The sequence below is a fragment of the Pelophylax lessonae genome, assembly GCF_965119305.1.
Source record: "Pelophylax lessonae genome assembly, chromosome: 8".
Taxonomy (NCBI): Eukaryota; Metazoa; Chordata; class Amphibia; order Anura; family Ranidae; genus Pelophylax; species Pelophylax lessonae.
This window is the reverse complement of record NC_138775.1, coordinates 24698124-24714466: the sequence shown is the minus strand read 5'-3', so window position 1 is coordinate 24714466 and position 16343 is coordinate 24698124. Positions and strand designations below refer to the sequence as shown.

The following is a 16343-nucleotide window of genomic DNA, read 5'->3' as shown; positions in this document are numbered from 1 at the left end:
TCGCAATAAGAATTTTGTGAATGGTTTGCTCAAAAGTTATCGCGTCTACTAACTATGAGAAAGATTTATGTCATTTTTATTGTTTTTTTTTTTTACTAGTAATGGCGGCCATCTGTGATTTTTAGCGGGACTGCGACATTGCGGCGGACAGTTCGGACCCCTAACTGACATTTTTGACACTTTTGGGGGGACCAGTGACATTACTACAGTAATCAGTGCTAAAAATATGCTCTGTTACTGTAATAATGACACTGGCAGGGAAGGGGTTAACCTAGGGGTGATGAAAGGGTTAAATGTGAGCCTAGGGAGTGTTTTCTAACTGTGGGGGGGGGGCTTGTGAAATGATCATAGAGACCTGTAAATCCCATATAGAAGGATCACAGGCGCTCTGTGATCATTTCAGAGAGAATAATGGTCAGCTGTGTTTACAACAGCTGACTGTCCTCTCTCAGCAGGGAGTGATCTCGGGTCCCCGGCAGCAATCGCCGGTCCAGTAGCGCCGATCCAGTGGCGCTCGCCCCCCAGCACCCCTCCCGCGACTGACGTACCCCTACGTCGATTCGCGCAGCCGAGCCAGCCTGCTGCAGTAAAACTGCGGCGGGCGGTCGGCAAGCGGTTAAAGGTATAGGAACACACCCCGGACACCCAGCAAGAGCACAATGGGAGCGAAGGTATCCGGTGCATACCTCACCAATTCACCAACAGAACAAACAAATGGTAACTACCCCAATCTGTAACTGGCCTATCCAGCAAGGAGCACATGAAAGGGGCGACGCATGTCAAAAAAACAACAAACAAAAATTCCCAGCTCCCTTACCAGCCAGCCTGCAAGAAACTGAAGCAAAGCTTACGCATGTATTTGCAAATATGTGCCAACGAAACCCCTTGTTTTAACTTGAACTGTTGGACAGAATAATTTGGTTTGATTGATGAGGGAATGCACCGCATATCTTCATTGCCATCATGCTCTTACTGGGTGTCCAGTGTGATCCTGTACCTTAAGGAGGGATAGGCTCCCTCCAGGCATACCTGCCCTCAATCTATCCACAATTATACATGGCTCAAAAAAATTAAATTAACACTTTGAAAACACATCAGTTCTAAATCGGGAAAATCTCATGCTGGGTATCTATACTGGTATGGACTGGGTAATGTGTTAGGATCTATACTGGTATGGACTGGGTAATGTGTTAGGATCTATACTGGTATGAACTGGGTAATGTGTTAGAATCTATACTGGTATGGACTGGGTAATGTGTTAGGATCTATACTGGTATGGACTGGGTAATGTGTTAGGATCTATACTGGTATGGACTGAGTAATGTGTTAGGATCTTTACTGGTATGGACTGGGTAATGTGTTAGGATCTATACCGGTATGGACTGGGTAATTTGTTAGGATCTATACTGGTATGGACTGGGTAATTTGTTAGGATCTATACTGGTATGGACTGGGCAATGTGTTAGGATCTATACCGGTATGGACTGGGTAATGTGTTAGGATCTATACCGGTATGGACTGGGTAATGTGTTAGGATCTATACCGGTATGGACTGGGTAATGTGTTAGGATCTATACTGGTATGGACTGGGTAATGTGTTAGGATCTATACTGGTATGGACTGGGTAATGTGTTAGGATCTATACTGGTATGGTCTGGGTAATGTGTTAGGATCTATACTGGTATGGACTGGGTAATTTGTTAGGATCTATACTGGTATGGACTGGGTAATGTGTTAGGAAGGAAAGAATGCCACATGGTTTGATGGAAATGAAAATTATCACCCTACAGAGGGCTGAATTCAAAGACACCCCGAAAATCAAAGTGAAAAAATGATGCAGCAGTCTAGTCCATTTTGCTGAAATGTCATTGCAGCAACTCAAAATGGTCCTCAGTAGTGTGTATGGCCCCCACGTGCTTGTATTATGCGTGCCTTACAATGAGACAACAGATGGTGTCCTGGGGTATTTCCTTCCAGATCTGGACCAGGGCATCACTGAGCTCCTAAAAAGACTGAGGTGCAACCTGGTGGTGTCGGATGGACCGAAACATAATGTCCCAGAGGTGTTCTATTGGATTTAGGTCAGGCAAGCGTGGGGCCATTCAATGGTATCAATTCCTTCATCCTCCAGGAACTGGCTGTATACCTTCACCACATGAGGCCGGGCATTGTCGTGCACCAGGAGGAACCCAGGACCCACTGCACCAGTGTAGGGTCTGACAATGGGTCCAAGGATTTCATCCCAATAACTAATGGCAGTCTGGGTGCCATTGTCCAGCCTGTAGAGGTCTGTGCGTTCCTCCATAGATACGCCTCCCCAGACCATCACTGACCCACCACCAAACCGGTCATGCTAAACGATGTTACAGACAGCATAACGTTCTCCATGGCTTCTCCAGACCCTTTCATGTCTGTCACATGTGCTCAGGGTGAACCTTCTCTCATCTGTGAAAAGCACAGGGCACCAATGGTGGACCTGCCAATTCTGGTGTTCAGTGGCAAATGCCAATCGAGCTCCGCAGTGCCAGACAGTGAGCACAGGGCCCACAGGGCCACCCTCATGAAGTCTGTTTCTGATTGTTTGGTCAGAGACCAAATAGGCTGCTGGAGGTTATTTTGTAGGGTTCTGGCAGTGCTCATCCTGTTCCTCCTTGCACAAAGGAGCCGATACCGGTCCTGCTGATGGGTTAAGGACCTTCTACGCCCTGTCCAGCTCTCCTAGAGTAACTGCCTGGAATCTCCTCCATACTCTTCTGATTGTGCTGGGAGACACAGCAAACCTTCTGGCAATGGCACGTATTGACGCGCCATCCTGGAGGAGTTGGACTGCTTTTGCAACCTCTATAGGGTCCAGGTATCGCCTCATGCTACCAGTAGTGACACTGACCGTAGCCACATGCAAAACTAGTGTAAAACAGTCAGAAAAAATAAGAAGGGAACAACAATGTCAGTGGCCTCAACCTGTAAAACCATTTCTGTTCTGGGGGTTGTCTCATTGTTGCCCATCTAGTGCACCTGTTGTTAATTTCATTAACACCAAAGCAGCTGAAACTCATTAACAACCCCCTCCGCTATTTAACCGGTTGCCGACCGCCTGCCGCAATTGTACTGCGGCAGGCAGCCGCTCCTGTGCAAACCGACGTAGGTATATGTCAGTCGTACGCCTGCAGCTAGGGGGCTCGTCAGCGGGGAAGCTGATGCACAGGGCAGCTCCGATTGCCACCTGAAACCCGCGATTGTTCCCCACTGAGAGAGAGAAGAACGGTCAGCTGTTGTAATCACATCTGACCGCTCTTCTCCCTGGAATGATCACAGTGCCCCTGTGATCCTTCTATATAGGATCACATGTCTCTATGATCATTTCACAAGCCATGCCCCCCAGTTAGAAACACGCCCCTAGGTACACATTCTGTTAACCCCTTCCCTGCCAGTGTCATTAGTACAGTAACAGTGCATATTTTAGCACTAATTACTGTAGTAATGTCACTGATCCCCCCCCAAAAGAGTCAAAAATGTCAGTCAGGGGTCCGATCTGTCCGCTGCAATGTCGCAGTCCCGCAAAAAATCGCAGATCGCCACCATTACTAGTAATAAAAAAAAAAAAAATTACATAAATCTTTCCCATAGTTAGAAGACGCAATAACTTTTACGCAAACCAATCAAAATAAGCTTATTGCAATTGTTTTTACCAAGAATATGTATCAGAAAACAAATTGGCCTAAAATGTTAAAACATTTTGATTTTTAATTTTTTTTCTTTTTGAAAATCATCGCTCTTTTTTTGTTTATAGTGCAAAAAAATAAAAATCGCAGTGGTGATCAAATACTACCAAAAGAAAGCTCTATTAGTGGGAAAAAAGGACATCAATTTGTTGTGGGTACAGCGTTGCACGACCGCGCAATTGTCTGTTTAATCAACGCAGTGACATTTTTGTTGCAGACTTGTATCTTAGTGCAGACTTCTGGGAAAATCAGTGAGCCAATCACACAAGCGGGTAATGACAAATCTGGGAGGGGGGGGGGGGGGGGTTCTGTACACCATCTGTATACAGAACACCTCCAGGTTGCAATATTGTATTTTACAGAAAATTACAGCGGCTGCAGATTGAAAAGGAAAGGAAATTTTTAATAACATTCAATCACAATATGATTTGTGTCGCAATTTTTTATCCCCACTATAGTGGGGTTATCCTTTAACCACTTAAGGACCAGGCCTATTTCTGACACGTGTTGTTTACAAGTTAAAATCAGTATTTTTTGCTAGATTACTTCGAACCCCCAAATATTTTATATATATATATATATATATATATATATTTTTTTAGCAAAGACTCTGGAGAATAAAATGGCGGTCATTACAATATTTTTTGTCATGCAGTATTTGCAGTACGTCCTCTCCTGCTTGCTGGGATAACGGCCGAGCAGCTCTAAAAAAAAAAACGGTATTGGGATGATGCCTGCAGTATCATATCATCCTGCTACAACCACTTCTGCAAGCTGACGGACAGGGACAGGTACAGGGTGAGGGACAGGTACAGGGTGAGGGACAGGTACAGGGTGAGGGTGAGGGACAGGTACAGGGTGAGGGACAGGTACAGGGTGAGGATCAGGTACAAATACAGGAACAGGTACAGGGTGAGGGACAGGTACAGGGACAGGGTGATGGACAGGTACAGGGTGAGGGACAGGTACGGGGTGAGGGACAGGTACAGGGTGAGGGTGAGGGACAGGTACAGGGTGAGGGACAGGTACAGGGTGAGGGACAGGTACAGGGTGAGGGACAGGTACAGGGTGAGGATCAGGTACAAATACAGGAACAGGTACAGGGTGAGGGACAGGTACAGGGACAGGGTGATGGACAGGTACAGGGTGATGGACAGGTACAGGGTGAGGGACAGGTACAGGGTGAGGGACAGGTACAGGGTGAGGGACAGGTACAAGTACAGGGTGAGGGACAGGTACAGGGTGAGGGACAGAAACAGGTACAGGGTGAGGGTCAGGTACAGGGTGAGGATCAGGTACAAGTACAGGGACAGGTACAGGGTGAGGAACAGGTACAGGGACAGGGTGAGGGACAGGTACAGGGTGATGGACAGGTACAGGGTGAGGGACAGGTACAAGTACAGGGTGAGGGACAGGTACAGGGTGAGGGACAGGTACAGGGTGAGGGACAGGGTGAGGGACAGGGACCAGTACAGGGTGAGGGACAGGGACAGGTACAAGTGGTTAAACATGATTTTTTTTTTTTTAATTCTATTTTCCCCTTATTGCTGGAAGACGTATTGTACCTCCCTTCCTCCCCCACACTTTGCAGTACAGGTTCTCTTAAAATAAAGTTCCTTTTCCTGACAATAATCTCTACAAATCATTTTCTTACAGACTTGGGATCGGCCTGTTTCACCCTCTCCGCCCACCAGTGTGGCATCAATAGCTTGCACATACGGAACACCATGGCGGGTCAGTACCTGCTGGCCAGTGGAGGGGATGACAACTCCATCCATGTTTGTAAGCTGGAGCTGAATGGTAAATCTGAGGACAGACAGACAGGTGGATTTCGTCTTCTCCAGTCATTCTCCATCACCTCTGCGCACGCTGCTCACGTCACCGGCCTGCGCATCCTACGGCACGACCTTCTGGCTTCGGCCTCTGTGGACCAGCGCCTGACCCTGTGGAACCTCCGTGCAGACGGCCTCCAGCACCTCACCACCAGGTTCTGTCACATGGCCGACGTGTCTGAGCTGGATTGTTGGACGAGCAGGGATGAAGGACACTGGTGTGTGCTGTGCGGGCAAGGACTGGAGATCGTGGTGTACAAACACTCAACGTGACATTCCATAGGGATCATGCGTGTGAGAAATATGTAGGAGTAAATCTACAGCATTTGTAGATAATAAACCTGACTTCATCTGCTGGAGGACCTGTGTAATGGCAAAACCTTAAATCACAGGTGTCAAACACATGGCCCACGGGCCGAATCCAGCCCGCCATGCCATTGTTATGTGGCCCGCGGACCCAGGGCTTTTTTTCAGCTGGAATGTGGTGGAACTCCGTTCTGCCACCTCCGGCTCTTGCAGATCCCTGCCTACCCTGCAGGCTCTCACATGCAGAGCAACCTACACTGCTGGGAGGTACTAGAGACAGGCAGAGATGTGAGGAAGCTTTTTGGGGGGGTGGGGGGGAACTCTGTACTCCGCACACCCCTCAATGCTACATGCCCCGTACTTCTTATCTCTGCATTCTGTACATAGAGCACCCGTAAAACCTGCACTCTGTATGCCATACACTCCTCAACCCTGCAGTCTGTACACAGCGCAACCCTGAACACTGAAATCTGAGTACTCAGGGCTGCTGATAGGGGGGGGGGGGACCACCAGTCCTCCTGTATGGGGCCCAGGCACACAGGGGGGCCCCAACAGCATGGGGAATCGGTGCGGTCAGGCAGAGGGGCGATTACAGAAGAAAGCCCTGCGGGGCTCTCTTCAGCAGCTGAAAGCCTTTTTTTCCCCACTCCTGCCGACTTTCAGCTGCTGCAGGGAGAGACACAGACACAGGGCATGATTCCTGTAATTGCTTCTACGACACCAATCCCCCCCTTATTCTGCCAGCTTCTGGTGCACCCCCCCCCCCCCCTGCCCCTGTCTTCTAAAAAAAAATAACAAATTGTAAAAAATAATAATAATTAAACATTGTAATAAATAATTAAAAAATATTGTAAAATAAAATAATTGTAAGCATTTTTAAATAAAAAAAAAAAAAATGTTTTTTAAATGTAAAAAGCAATAAGAAATGGTTACTTCACACGGGTTCTCTGTTATGTTTGTGTCCTCTAATAATGATTTTAATATATTTTTAGTGAAAATATTGTCTTGACATATTCAGGGGGCCCTGCCAGGTAGGCTGCATGGGGCCCCGTGATTTCTAACAGCATCCCTGTGCGTACTGATAGGTATCTGAGTACATAGATGGTCTTACAGATACAACCGGCCCTTTGAGGAAAACCCTTAGGGCTCTTTCCCATGGTCCGCCTCCGTAGGCGGATCCGTGTTACTCAGCGGGGATTGATCCGCGATCCCCGCTGAGCCGGCGGATGACAGCTCCGTCTCCGCTTGCATTGCGGAGAGGGAGGTGTCTCAGCCCCCGCTACCCTCTATGGGGGATCGGATGAGAGCGGACCGCTTGTCCGCTCTCATCAGATCCGATCCGATTACTGAACGGATGGAAAAATAGGGTTTCCATCCGTCCAGATTTCACGCACAGGATCGGATGCGGATGGCAGCGGGTGTCAGTGGAGGTGTCTCCGCTGACATCCGCTGCCCCATAGAGCTGCATGGAGGATCCGATCAGATCCGCCTAAAAAACTGACAGGCGGATCTGATCGGATCGCCCGTGTGAAAGAGCCCTTAGGGCTCTTTCACACGGGCGTTCCTATCAGATCCGCCTGTCAGTTTTTTAGGCGGATCTGATCGGATGCCCCATTCAGCCCTATTGAGCAGCAGATGTCAGCGGTGACATGTCCGCTGACACCCGCTGCCATCCGCATCCGATCCTGTCCATGAAATCCGGACGGATGGAAACCCTATTTTCCATCCGTCCTGGGGATCGGATTGGATGAGAGTGGACAGGAGGTCCGCTCTCATCCGATTTCCCATAGAGAGCAGCGGGGCTCTGACACCTCCCTCTCTGCACACAGAGCGGAGACAGAGCTGTCATCCGCTGGCTCAGCGGGGATCGGCGGATCGATCCCCGCTGAGCAGAGCACGGTCCGCAACGGAATGCGGACCATGTGAAAGAGCCCTAATGCTGATGCGGCCCACAATGAAATTGAGTTTGACACTCCTGCCTTAGTGCCGGTTCACATATATGCGGATGCAGGAACCCTGCGAATCCACTGTGGGTTCCCGCATTGCATTCAACTCACAGACATTTCACACTGCCATATGCAAATCACTGGGGGTGTCAATACCAAGTTAACGACACCCCCAGATCAGTTCGCATATCGCAGTGCGAACTGTCAGTTCGGACATGAATCGGATCGCATAGGTGTGAACACCCATGTGATCCGATTCTGGTGCGGACCCAAAAAAGGGTCCTGTGCGAGTTGTGTCTGAATGCGATGCAAATTCAGCCATACAATCTGTATACAATCTGTATGGCTGAATTCGCATCACACAGACATCGCATGTGATTTGCACAGCAGTGCGCTCCGAATCACATGCAATGTCTGTCATCGCATATGTGTGAACCGGGGCTAAAATGAAGCGGCTTTGCCCAAGTCTGCAGCAGCCGGTGTACTGGAAGTCCCAGTCTGAACTCACAGTATGTTTTTGAATGAAGCGAATTGCTTCAGCTTTATACACTATTCAGCCTCAACATAAGCAAGGGAACTCATACAGGTTTCTGGTCTTTTCTATGAAGTTTCATATATTTTTATATCATTTTTTATTTTTTATATACATTATATTCCTAAAAGTATTGGGACGCCTGCCTTTACACGCACATGAACTTTAATGGCAACTCCCAGTCTTAGTCTGTAGGGTTCAATATTGAGTGGGCCTACCCTTTGGGAAGGGGTGGGGGTAGCTATCAAAAGCCAACCAAAGGAGATCATCAAGGAGCATTGCTAAATAAAAATCAGTTTTTTGAGGAGAAGGTCAATAACAACGTAGAGTAAAGCCAGCCATACATATACACTATACTGTCAAAAGTATTGGGACGCCTGCCTTTACACACACATGAACTTTAATGGCATCCCAGTCTTAGTCCGTAGGATTCAATATTGAGTTGGCCCACCCTTTGCAGCTATAACAGCTTCAACTCTTCTGGGAAGGCTGTCCACAAGGTTTAGGAGTGTGTCTATGGGAATGTTTGACCGTTCTTCCAGAAGCGCATTTGTGAGGTCAGGCACTGATGTTGGATGAGAAGGCCTGGCTCGCAGTCTCCACTCCTATTCATCCCAAAGGTGTTCTATTGGATTGAGGTCAGGACTCTGTGCAGGCCAGTCAAGTTCTTCCACCCCAAACAAACTCATCCATGTCTCTATGGACCTTGCTTTATGCACTGGTGCTCAGTCATGTTGGAACAGAAAGGGGCCGTCCCCAAACTGTTCCCACAAAGTTGGGAGAATGAAATTGTCCAAAATGTCTTGGTATGCTGACGCCTTAACAGTTCCCTTCACTGGAACTAAGGGGCCAAGCCCAACCCCTGAAAAACAACCCCACACCATAATCCTCCCTCCACCACATGATTTGGACCATTTGGATGCCTATGTCTATGGACCTCAAAACGCATTAAAATCGTCCCAAAGTATTGCAGGGACTACTTTGAAGTCGCACAGATATGAACGGTACTCATTGGAAACCATGCAGTGCGACTTATCATGTGACTTTGCAGTCCCAAATCGCAGGACAAGTCGCACAAGTGTGAAAGGGGCCTGATGAAACTAATTTTTTTGACCCGGGAATATTTGTAAAACATACGATGTGACCCGCATAGTGAAATGTCCAGAGATCCCCGGATTATTGGGAATCTTTTATAAATGTTTATCCCCAATTACTAATCATCAATACAAAACAGCAACATTTCCTTTTAAAGGAGTAAATTATAAGTGCCGGTTCACATTATTGCGATGCAGGAACACTGCGAATATACAGCGTGTTCCTGCATCGCATCCGCACCCCTGGCAGTTCACACTGCCATATGGGATACGCTGGAGGTGTCAATTCAAAGTTAACGACACCCCCAGATCAGATCGCATATCGCAGTGCGATCTGACAGTTCTGCTGCAGACCAAAAAAAGGGTCCTGTGCGAGTTAGGTGCGATTGTGGTGCGAATTCAGCCATACAAACTGTATGGCTGATCTCGCACCGCACAGACATTGCATGTGATTATGGGAGCAGTGCGCTCCGAATAATATGTGATGTCTGTGATCGTATTAATGTGAACTGGGGCTAAAGTGCTGGTTCACACTTGTGCGGATGCGCTGATCGCATTTAATTCGGAGCGCACTGCTCCTTCATTACATGCGATCTCCTTTGCGGATGCAAGTTCAGCCATACACTTTGTATGGCTGAATTCGCAGCGCATCCGCAGCAAACTCGCACATGAGGCATTTTTTGAGCCGCCTCAAAATCGGATCGCACAGTGGTTCACACTTGTGCGATCCGATTCTGTGCGAACTTGCAGATCGCACTGCAATATGCGATCGCAACTGGGGGTGTCGTTCAACTTTCAATTGACACCCCCTGCGTATCGCATATGGCAGTGTGAACTGCCAGATGTGCGGATGCGATGCAGGAACACGGTGCATATTCGCAGCGTTCCCGCATCGCACAAGTGTGAACCGACACTAAAGAAGTAAATTATAAATAATGCTTCCAGGATCCGTCTCTTCTCATCATAAGGAAAACATAAAAGAAAAACAAAATTGCTTCTAATTAGATCACATAAATCAGTTTGGGAAGGACAAAGAGGATCAGCTCTGTGGCCGAGGTTGCTGGGAGTCACACGCCGCCTTCTTATCTCTGTAGAATGACAGCAATTAAGCCCATTAGAATTCTCCCTCCCCTCCTCCGCACCCATGAGAAACCTGATCTCATGTTCCTTGTGTAATGCAAAATAAACAAAAATGGACGCCGGGGCCATTTAATAAGGGTGACACCCTCCGTAATGACGTAATGGAAATAGAAGACAGCCTCTGTTGCGATAATAATTTCACCTTGGAACATAAAGCATACCTCTAGCCAGAATTTTATTTTTGGATACTGTTGGTAATGGTGAAATCCACTTTGTGCGCACCAAATGCCTTTCAAAACCCAGATACTACCTTGTAAAACTAGCAGTGACATAATCACTGTGCTGTATATAGCCTGACCAGAGCTGTGGGAGAGGCCCAGCAGGCTCCACCCATTACAGGTTGCCAGCAGAAAACTACAGCAGGGGGCGGAGACAAGACCAGTCACCCTGCACAAGGAGAGAGAGCAGCAGTGAGCAGTCTTTATTACAGGAAGTCTCACACTGGATTACTGCACAGATCTGGAAGAAATACACAAAGCACACCGAGAATAATATACAGTATATAGCGCTTTTATTTAGATATTATTTCCTAAATCCCGGAGTTCAGCTTTTAACCCTTTGTCTGTTATAAGGTCATTTCTGTTGGTACTGGTTCCCGGGCAGGCACCTTGTACACTCTGCAGAGTCTCCTTGCTAAGAGGCCCAGATGCAACTTTATTCCATCAAAGGTCAGGGGTACAGTTAAAAAAGTAGCCAACGCATTTCGGCAGTCTGAGCCCCCCCTTCATCAGGGTTTACAAACCAGAAGAGAACTGGGCCTACAACGGTCTTTTTTTCCAGTGTGAATTCAAAGCAAAGGCCTAGTCAGGGGCTTGTTTGGCAGCATTGGCTACTTTTTGAATTGTACCCCTGACCTTTCATGGAATAAAGTTGCATCTGGACCTCCTAGCAGTGGTGGGGCTTCAATTTCAACTCTTTTTAACCACTTAAGCCCCGGAAGATTTTACCCCCTTCCTGACCAGGGAGTATTTTGCGATTCGGCACTGCGTGACTTTAACGGACAATTGCGCGGTCGTGCGACACCGTACCTATACGAATTTGACGTCCTTTTTTTCCCACAAACAGAGCTTTCTTTTGGTGGTATTTGATCACCTGTGTGATTTTTTTGATCACACGCTATAAACAAAAAAAGTGCGTCAATTTTGCAAAAATAACAATATTTTTCACATTTTTTTATATGAAATTCCCCCCAAAAAAAAAGTAAAAATCAAAATTTTTTAACATTTTCGGCCAATTTGTTTTCTGCTACATATGTTTGGTAAATAAAATTGCAACAAGCGTATTTTGATTGGTTTGCGCAAAAGTTATTGCGTTTACTAACTATGGGAAAGATTTTTGTCATTTTTATTGTTTTTTTTTTAACGAGTAATGGCGGCGATCTGCGATTTTTTTTTTTGCTGGACTGCAACATTGCGGTGGACAGATCGGACCCTTAACTGACATTTTTGACACTTTTGGGGGTACCAGTGACATCACTACAGTAATCAGTGCTATACATATGCACTGTTACTGTAAAAATGACACTGGCAGGGAAGGGGTTAACTTTATTGGAGAAGGAGGGGTTAAGTGTGTCCCTAGGGGCGTGATTCTTACTATGCAGGGATGTGGCTTTTCATGTAACAGCAGAGATCTACGGTCCTACATAGCAGGACCGTATGATCTCTGCTGTTACACAAGGGAGAATGACAGGCGGCTGTGTTTACATTAGCCGCCTGCCTTTCTCCCTCTGTAACCGATGATCGCGAGCGACCGGCGGACATCGGGTCCACCGGTCACACGCGCGGGGATTAGAGTGAGCGAGCGGGTGCGCGCCTCAGGCGGCGCGCGCTCACCCCCTATTGGCTCGCAGGCGAGTGACATACCCATATGTCACTTTGCCTGCACGGGGCTGACCGCCGCAGTATATGTACCTGCGGCGGTCGGCAACCGGTTAAAAAAAATGGCCTGGTCATTAAGGGGGTAAATCTTCCGGTCCAGAAGTGGTTAATTATATCCCCCAGTATTTACAAGATCCCCTGAAGAAGCTACGCGTGAAACGCGTAGCGATCCTTGGAGATACCCGTGAAACTTAGATATCTCCATTAACCAAAATATACCATCTGTTCACAGTATGGGTATCTCTATTAAGGGGGTAAAATTGGTTAGGAAATCAGTAGGCAACCCAGCCAATCAATTCCCACCCACCGGTCTCCAATATTTGTCCTTTTTCTGATTCTGCTCGAACCTGGCTGAATACGGCCATCTCCCCGTTCTTCGCTACAGATGACCTTCCTGGCCTGGAGCTTACGGGTTTTTTTTTTTTGCCTCTTTGACATCGGAGACCCCGGCTAACTGCCTGTCGCCCTGTTGACAGCTTTTATAATGAATACAAATCCGCATTGCTGGCGCTTGTCTGAATTATTGAGTATTTGTCACCCTGAAAGGCTGATCCTCTCCCAAGCCAAGGGTCTTGTTAATAATTCATCTCTGGTCTCAGGAGCTCTCTATAGAAGCATCCAAGCTGAACCCGTCACACTTGGACAGTGAACTTGGATGGAAGTTGGACTTGGAGCTTCAAGGAGTCATTGGGATATCCTCCTGTTCTTGGTCTCCTATATGTTGAGCTAGAACCTCCTCACTACTGGCCAACATGAATCAGAACATCTCCCCCAAGAGAGGAAGAACCACGCGGGAGGTGGGTGGAAAACCGGCCATGGTGCTGAATGTTTCAAATGATGGTACAACTGGAACCAAGGTGGTATCGTCCACCCAACGACTCTGTACATCAAATAACTCAGCGGCTTTGGCACTGGAGGAATGGCCGGACTGGAACAGTACCAGGAGGACTCACCGTGAAAGGTTCATGTATAAGGTAAGCGGCCAGGTGGCAAAAAGTTGTAGCCGCTTCATCATAAGATTAAAGCGGTATCAGCTCCCCCCGTTCACATTGGAGCGACTTGTCATGCGATTTGACAGGTCAAATCGCATGACGAGTTTCACCTTATTGACGGCAATGGCAATGTTCGAGTTTGCGGTGCCGCACCGATTTGAAAAAGTAGTTCATGCACTACTTTTGGCAATTTCAGGTGCAACTTGCATAGATATCTTGTGCATGAAGCTGCACAGATGTCTTTCAGGCCGCACCCGAAGTCGCACGGGCATGCAGCTTTAAAATTCTGCGATTTCAGATGAAGGCGGACAGTTTCAAAGCCACCGTCAATGTGAACGGGGGCTTAAACCCAAAATCAAAATATAATATATTGCAGCTTACCAATTATTAGTTGTGGTGGGTGCATTCGTTTTCTTTTTTAGGCTTTGTTCAGGCTTTTTTTTCCCTCTTTCCTTTTTTTTTTTTTTTAACTCCCCCTCCGACCCCTCTCTGTTTTCACCTGGTGATCTAGCCAGTAACACATCTCCTGTATTAGAGTGCCCCCACTCTGGAAAAAGGAGCACAGGAGGCACCTTTGGACTGCAGAGACAGTTTGGTGTGGGGGGAGGGGATGTACTAGAGGATTTAACCACTTAAGCCCCGGAGGATTTTCCTGCTAAACGACCAGGGGGTATTTTGCGATTCGGCACTGCGTGAATTTAACAGACAATTGCGCGGTCGTGCGACGCTGTATCTAAACGAATTTGGCGTCCTTTTTTTCCCACAAACAGAGCTTTCTTTGATCACCTGTGCGATTTTTACTTTTTGCGCTATAAACAAAAAAAGAGCGTACATTTTGCAAAAATAACAATATTTTTCACATTTTTTTTATATGAAATTCCCCCCCAAAAAAAATGTAAAAATCAAAATTTTTTAAAATTTTCGGCCAATTTGTTTTATGCTACATATGTTTGGTAAAAAAAATCACAAAAAGCGTATTTTGATTGGTTTGCGCAAAAGTTATCGCGTTTACTAACAAAGGGAAAGATTTTTGTCATTTTTGGTGTTTTTTTTTTTAACGTGTAATGGCGGCGATCTGCGATTTTTTTGGCGGTACTGCGACATTGGGGCGGACAGATCGGGTCCTTGACTGACATTTTTGACACTTTTGGGGTTACCGGTGACATTTCTACAGTAATCAGTGCTATATATATGCACTGTTACTGTAAAAATACACTGGTAGTGAAGGGGTTAACTTTATTTGGGAGGGAGGGGCTGTGTGTGTCCCTAGGGGCGTGCTTTCTACTGTGATTGGCTGTGGCTTGAGCTGTAAGGATACTGATCAACGGATCTACATAGTAGATCCATGTGATCAGTGTTTTTACAGCGAGGAGAATGACAGGTGGCTTGTTTACACAAGCTGCCTGACATTCTCCCTCTCCCCCGCCGATCGCCGAGTGACCGGCGGACATCGGGTCCGCTGGTCACACGCGCGGGGGGGGGTCCGTGACCGCACGGGATCGCGCCTCCGCGGGCACGCGCTCGCTCCCCAGAGCCTCACAGGCGAGCGACGTAGACCTACGTCACTCTGCCTGTGAGGGGCTGACTGCCGCAGTAAATATACTGTGAGCAGTCGGCAAGCGGTTAAATACACAAATAAATTGAAGCCCAACTCCAGCGTTTACTTTATGATCAGTTACAGCATTTTTTACTTTTTGGATAAAGGTTGTACATAAATAAAAGCTGACTACTGCTAGAGTTAAATGGTTTGTCCCATCTCTGTAACTGTTACATTCTGCTGGACAGCTTGTTCTTTTGAAAAACAACAGACTTACTGGCCAGACCACCAGATTAAAATCGAAAAAAAGAAAGCCTGAAAAAGAAAACGAATGCAGCCATCACATCTAAGAATTGGTAAGCTGCAATATAATAAATGTTTGCTTTTGGGTTTAATACGGCTTTTAAAGGCAGTGGATGGAGTAGGGAAACCCAGTAATAGATCATTATTATGGGCTGCTTGTTTTGTTGGCACAATGGAATAAATGATTGACTAAGTATCAAAAACGGAAAGAGGAAGTCGCAGGGAATGATTCACTTTTTGCATACCATTTCCCTACTATAACTCATGCAAATGCAAATATTTGGGGTATGTTAATATACTGATACTGATCACATATTCTGATATAGGAATAAAAACGGTTTTATTTCTTTAAATAAAAACATATATTGGTTAAGGCCATACATAGATCCAATACACAATAAATGTTGTATCAATCAAATACTAAGATTTTTATCCAACACGTTTCTTGGAAAAAAGTCCACTTTTTCATGGATGCGCATGTAATTCAGATAGTTAAATACAACTTATATGTTGGATCAAGTTGATTATATCATGTCCAAAGTCATTACCAATATAACGAAATGTTTTTCAACCAGAGTTCCTCCTGAGATAGCTAGGCGTTCCACCTGAGATATCTAGGGGTCCCTCCTGAGATATCTAGGCGTTCCTTCTGAGATATCTAGGGGTTCCTCCTGAGATATCTAGGCGTTCCTTCTGAGATATCTAGGGGTTCCTCCTGAGATATCTAGGCGTTCCTTCTGAGATATCTAAGCATTCCTCCTGAGATATCTAGGGGTTCCTCCTGTGATATCTAGGGGTTCCTCCTGAGATATCTAGGGGTTCCTCCTTTGATTTCTAAGCATTCCTCCTGAGATATCTAGGGGTTCCTCCTGTGATATCTAGGGGTTCCTCCTGAGATAACTAATATCTAGGCGTTCCTCCTGAGATATCTAGGGGTTCCTCCTGAGATATCTAGGTGTTCATCCTGAGACAATATCTAGGCATTCCTCCTGAGATATCTAGGGATTCCTCCTGGGATATCTAGGCATTCTTTCTAAGATATCTAGGGGTTCCTCCTGAGAT

General features: G+C 46.6%; 3 protein-coding genes across 4 annotated transcripts in view; 2 read left to right on the top strand and 1 right to left on the bottom strand.

Annotated features, from left to right (window-relative positions):
• Window positions 1–5924, top strand: part of WDR6 (WD repeat domain 6) — a 37381-nt gene extending 31457 nt beyond the window's left edge. For both annotated transcript variants that reach the window (XM_082266426.1, XM_082266425.1), the window contains exon 7: window positions 5379–5924. In XM_082266426.1, coding sequence (XP_082122552.1) covers window positions 5379–5827 — 449 coding nt within the window. In that variant the 3' untranslated portion in view covers window positions 5828–5924. The remainder of the gene's footprint in view (window positions 1–5378) is intronic.
• LOC309562133 (kelch-like protein 10) overlaps window positions 1–16343 on the bottom strand; it is a gene marked incomplete at its 3' end in the record, with an annotated part of 516189 nt that overhangs the window by 458494 nt on the left and 41352 nt on the right. The window lies entirely within an intron of this gene.
• Window positions 13200–16343, top strand: part of LOC309562295 (uncharacterized protein) — a gene marked incomplete at its 3' end in the record, with an annotated part of 37923 nt that continues 34779 nt past the window's right edge. Inside the window, exon 1 of the mRNA XM_082266433.1 lies at window positions 13200–13423. Within this exon, the coding sequence (XP_082122559.1) occupies window positions 13202–13423 (222 nt within the window). The 5' untranslated portion in view covers window positions 13200–13201. The remainder of the gene's footprint in view (window positions 13424–16343) is intronic.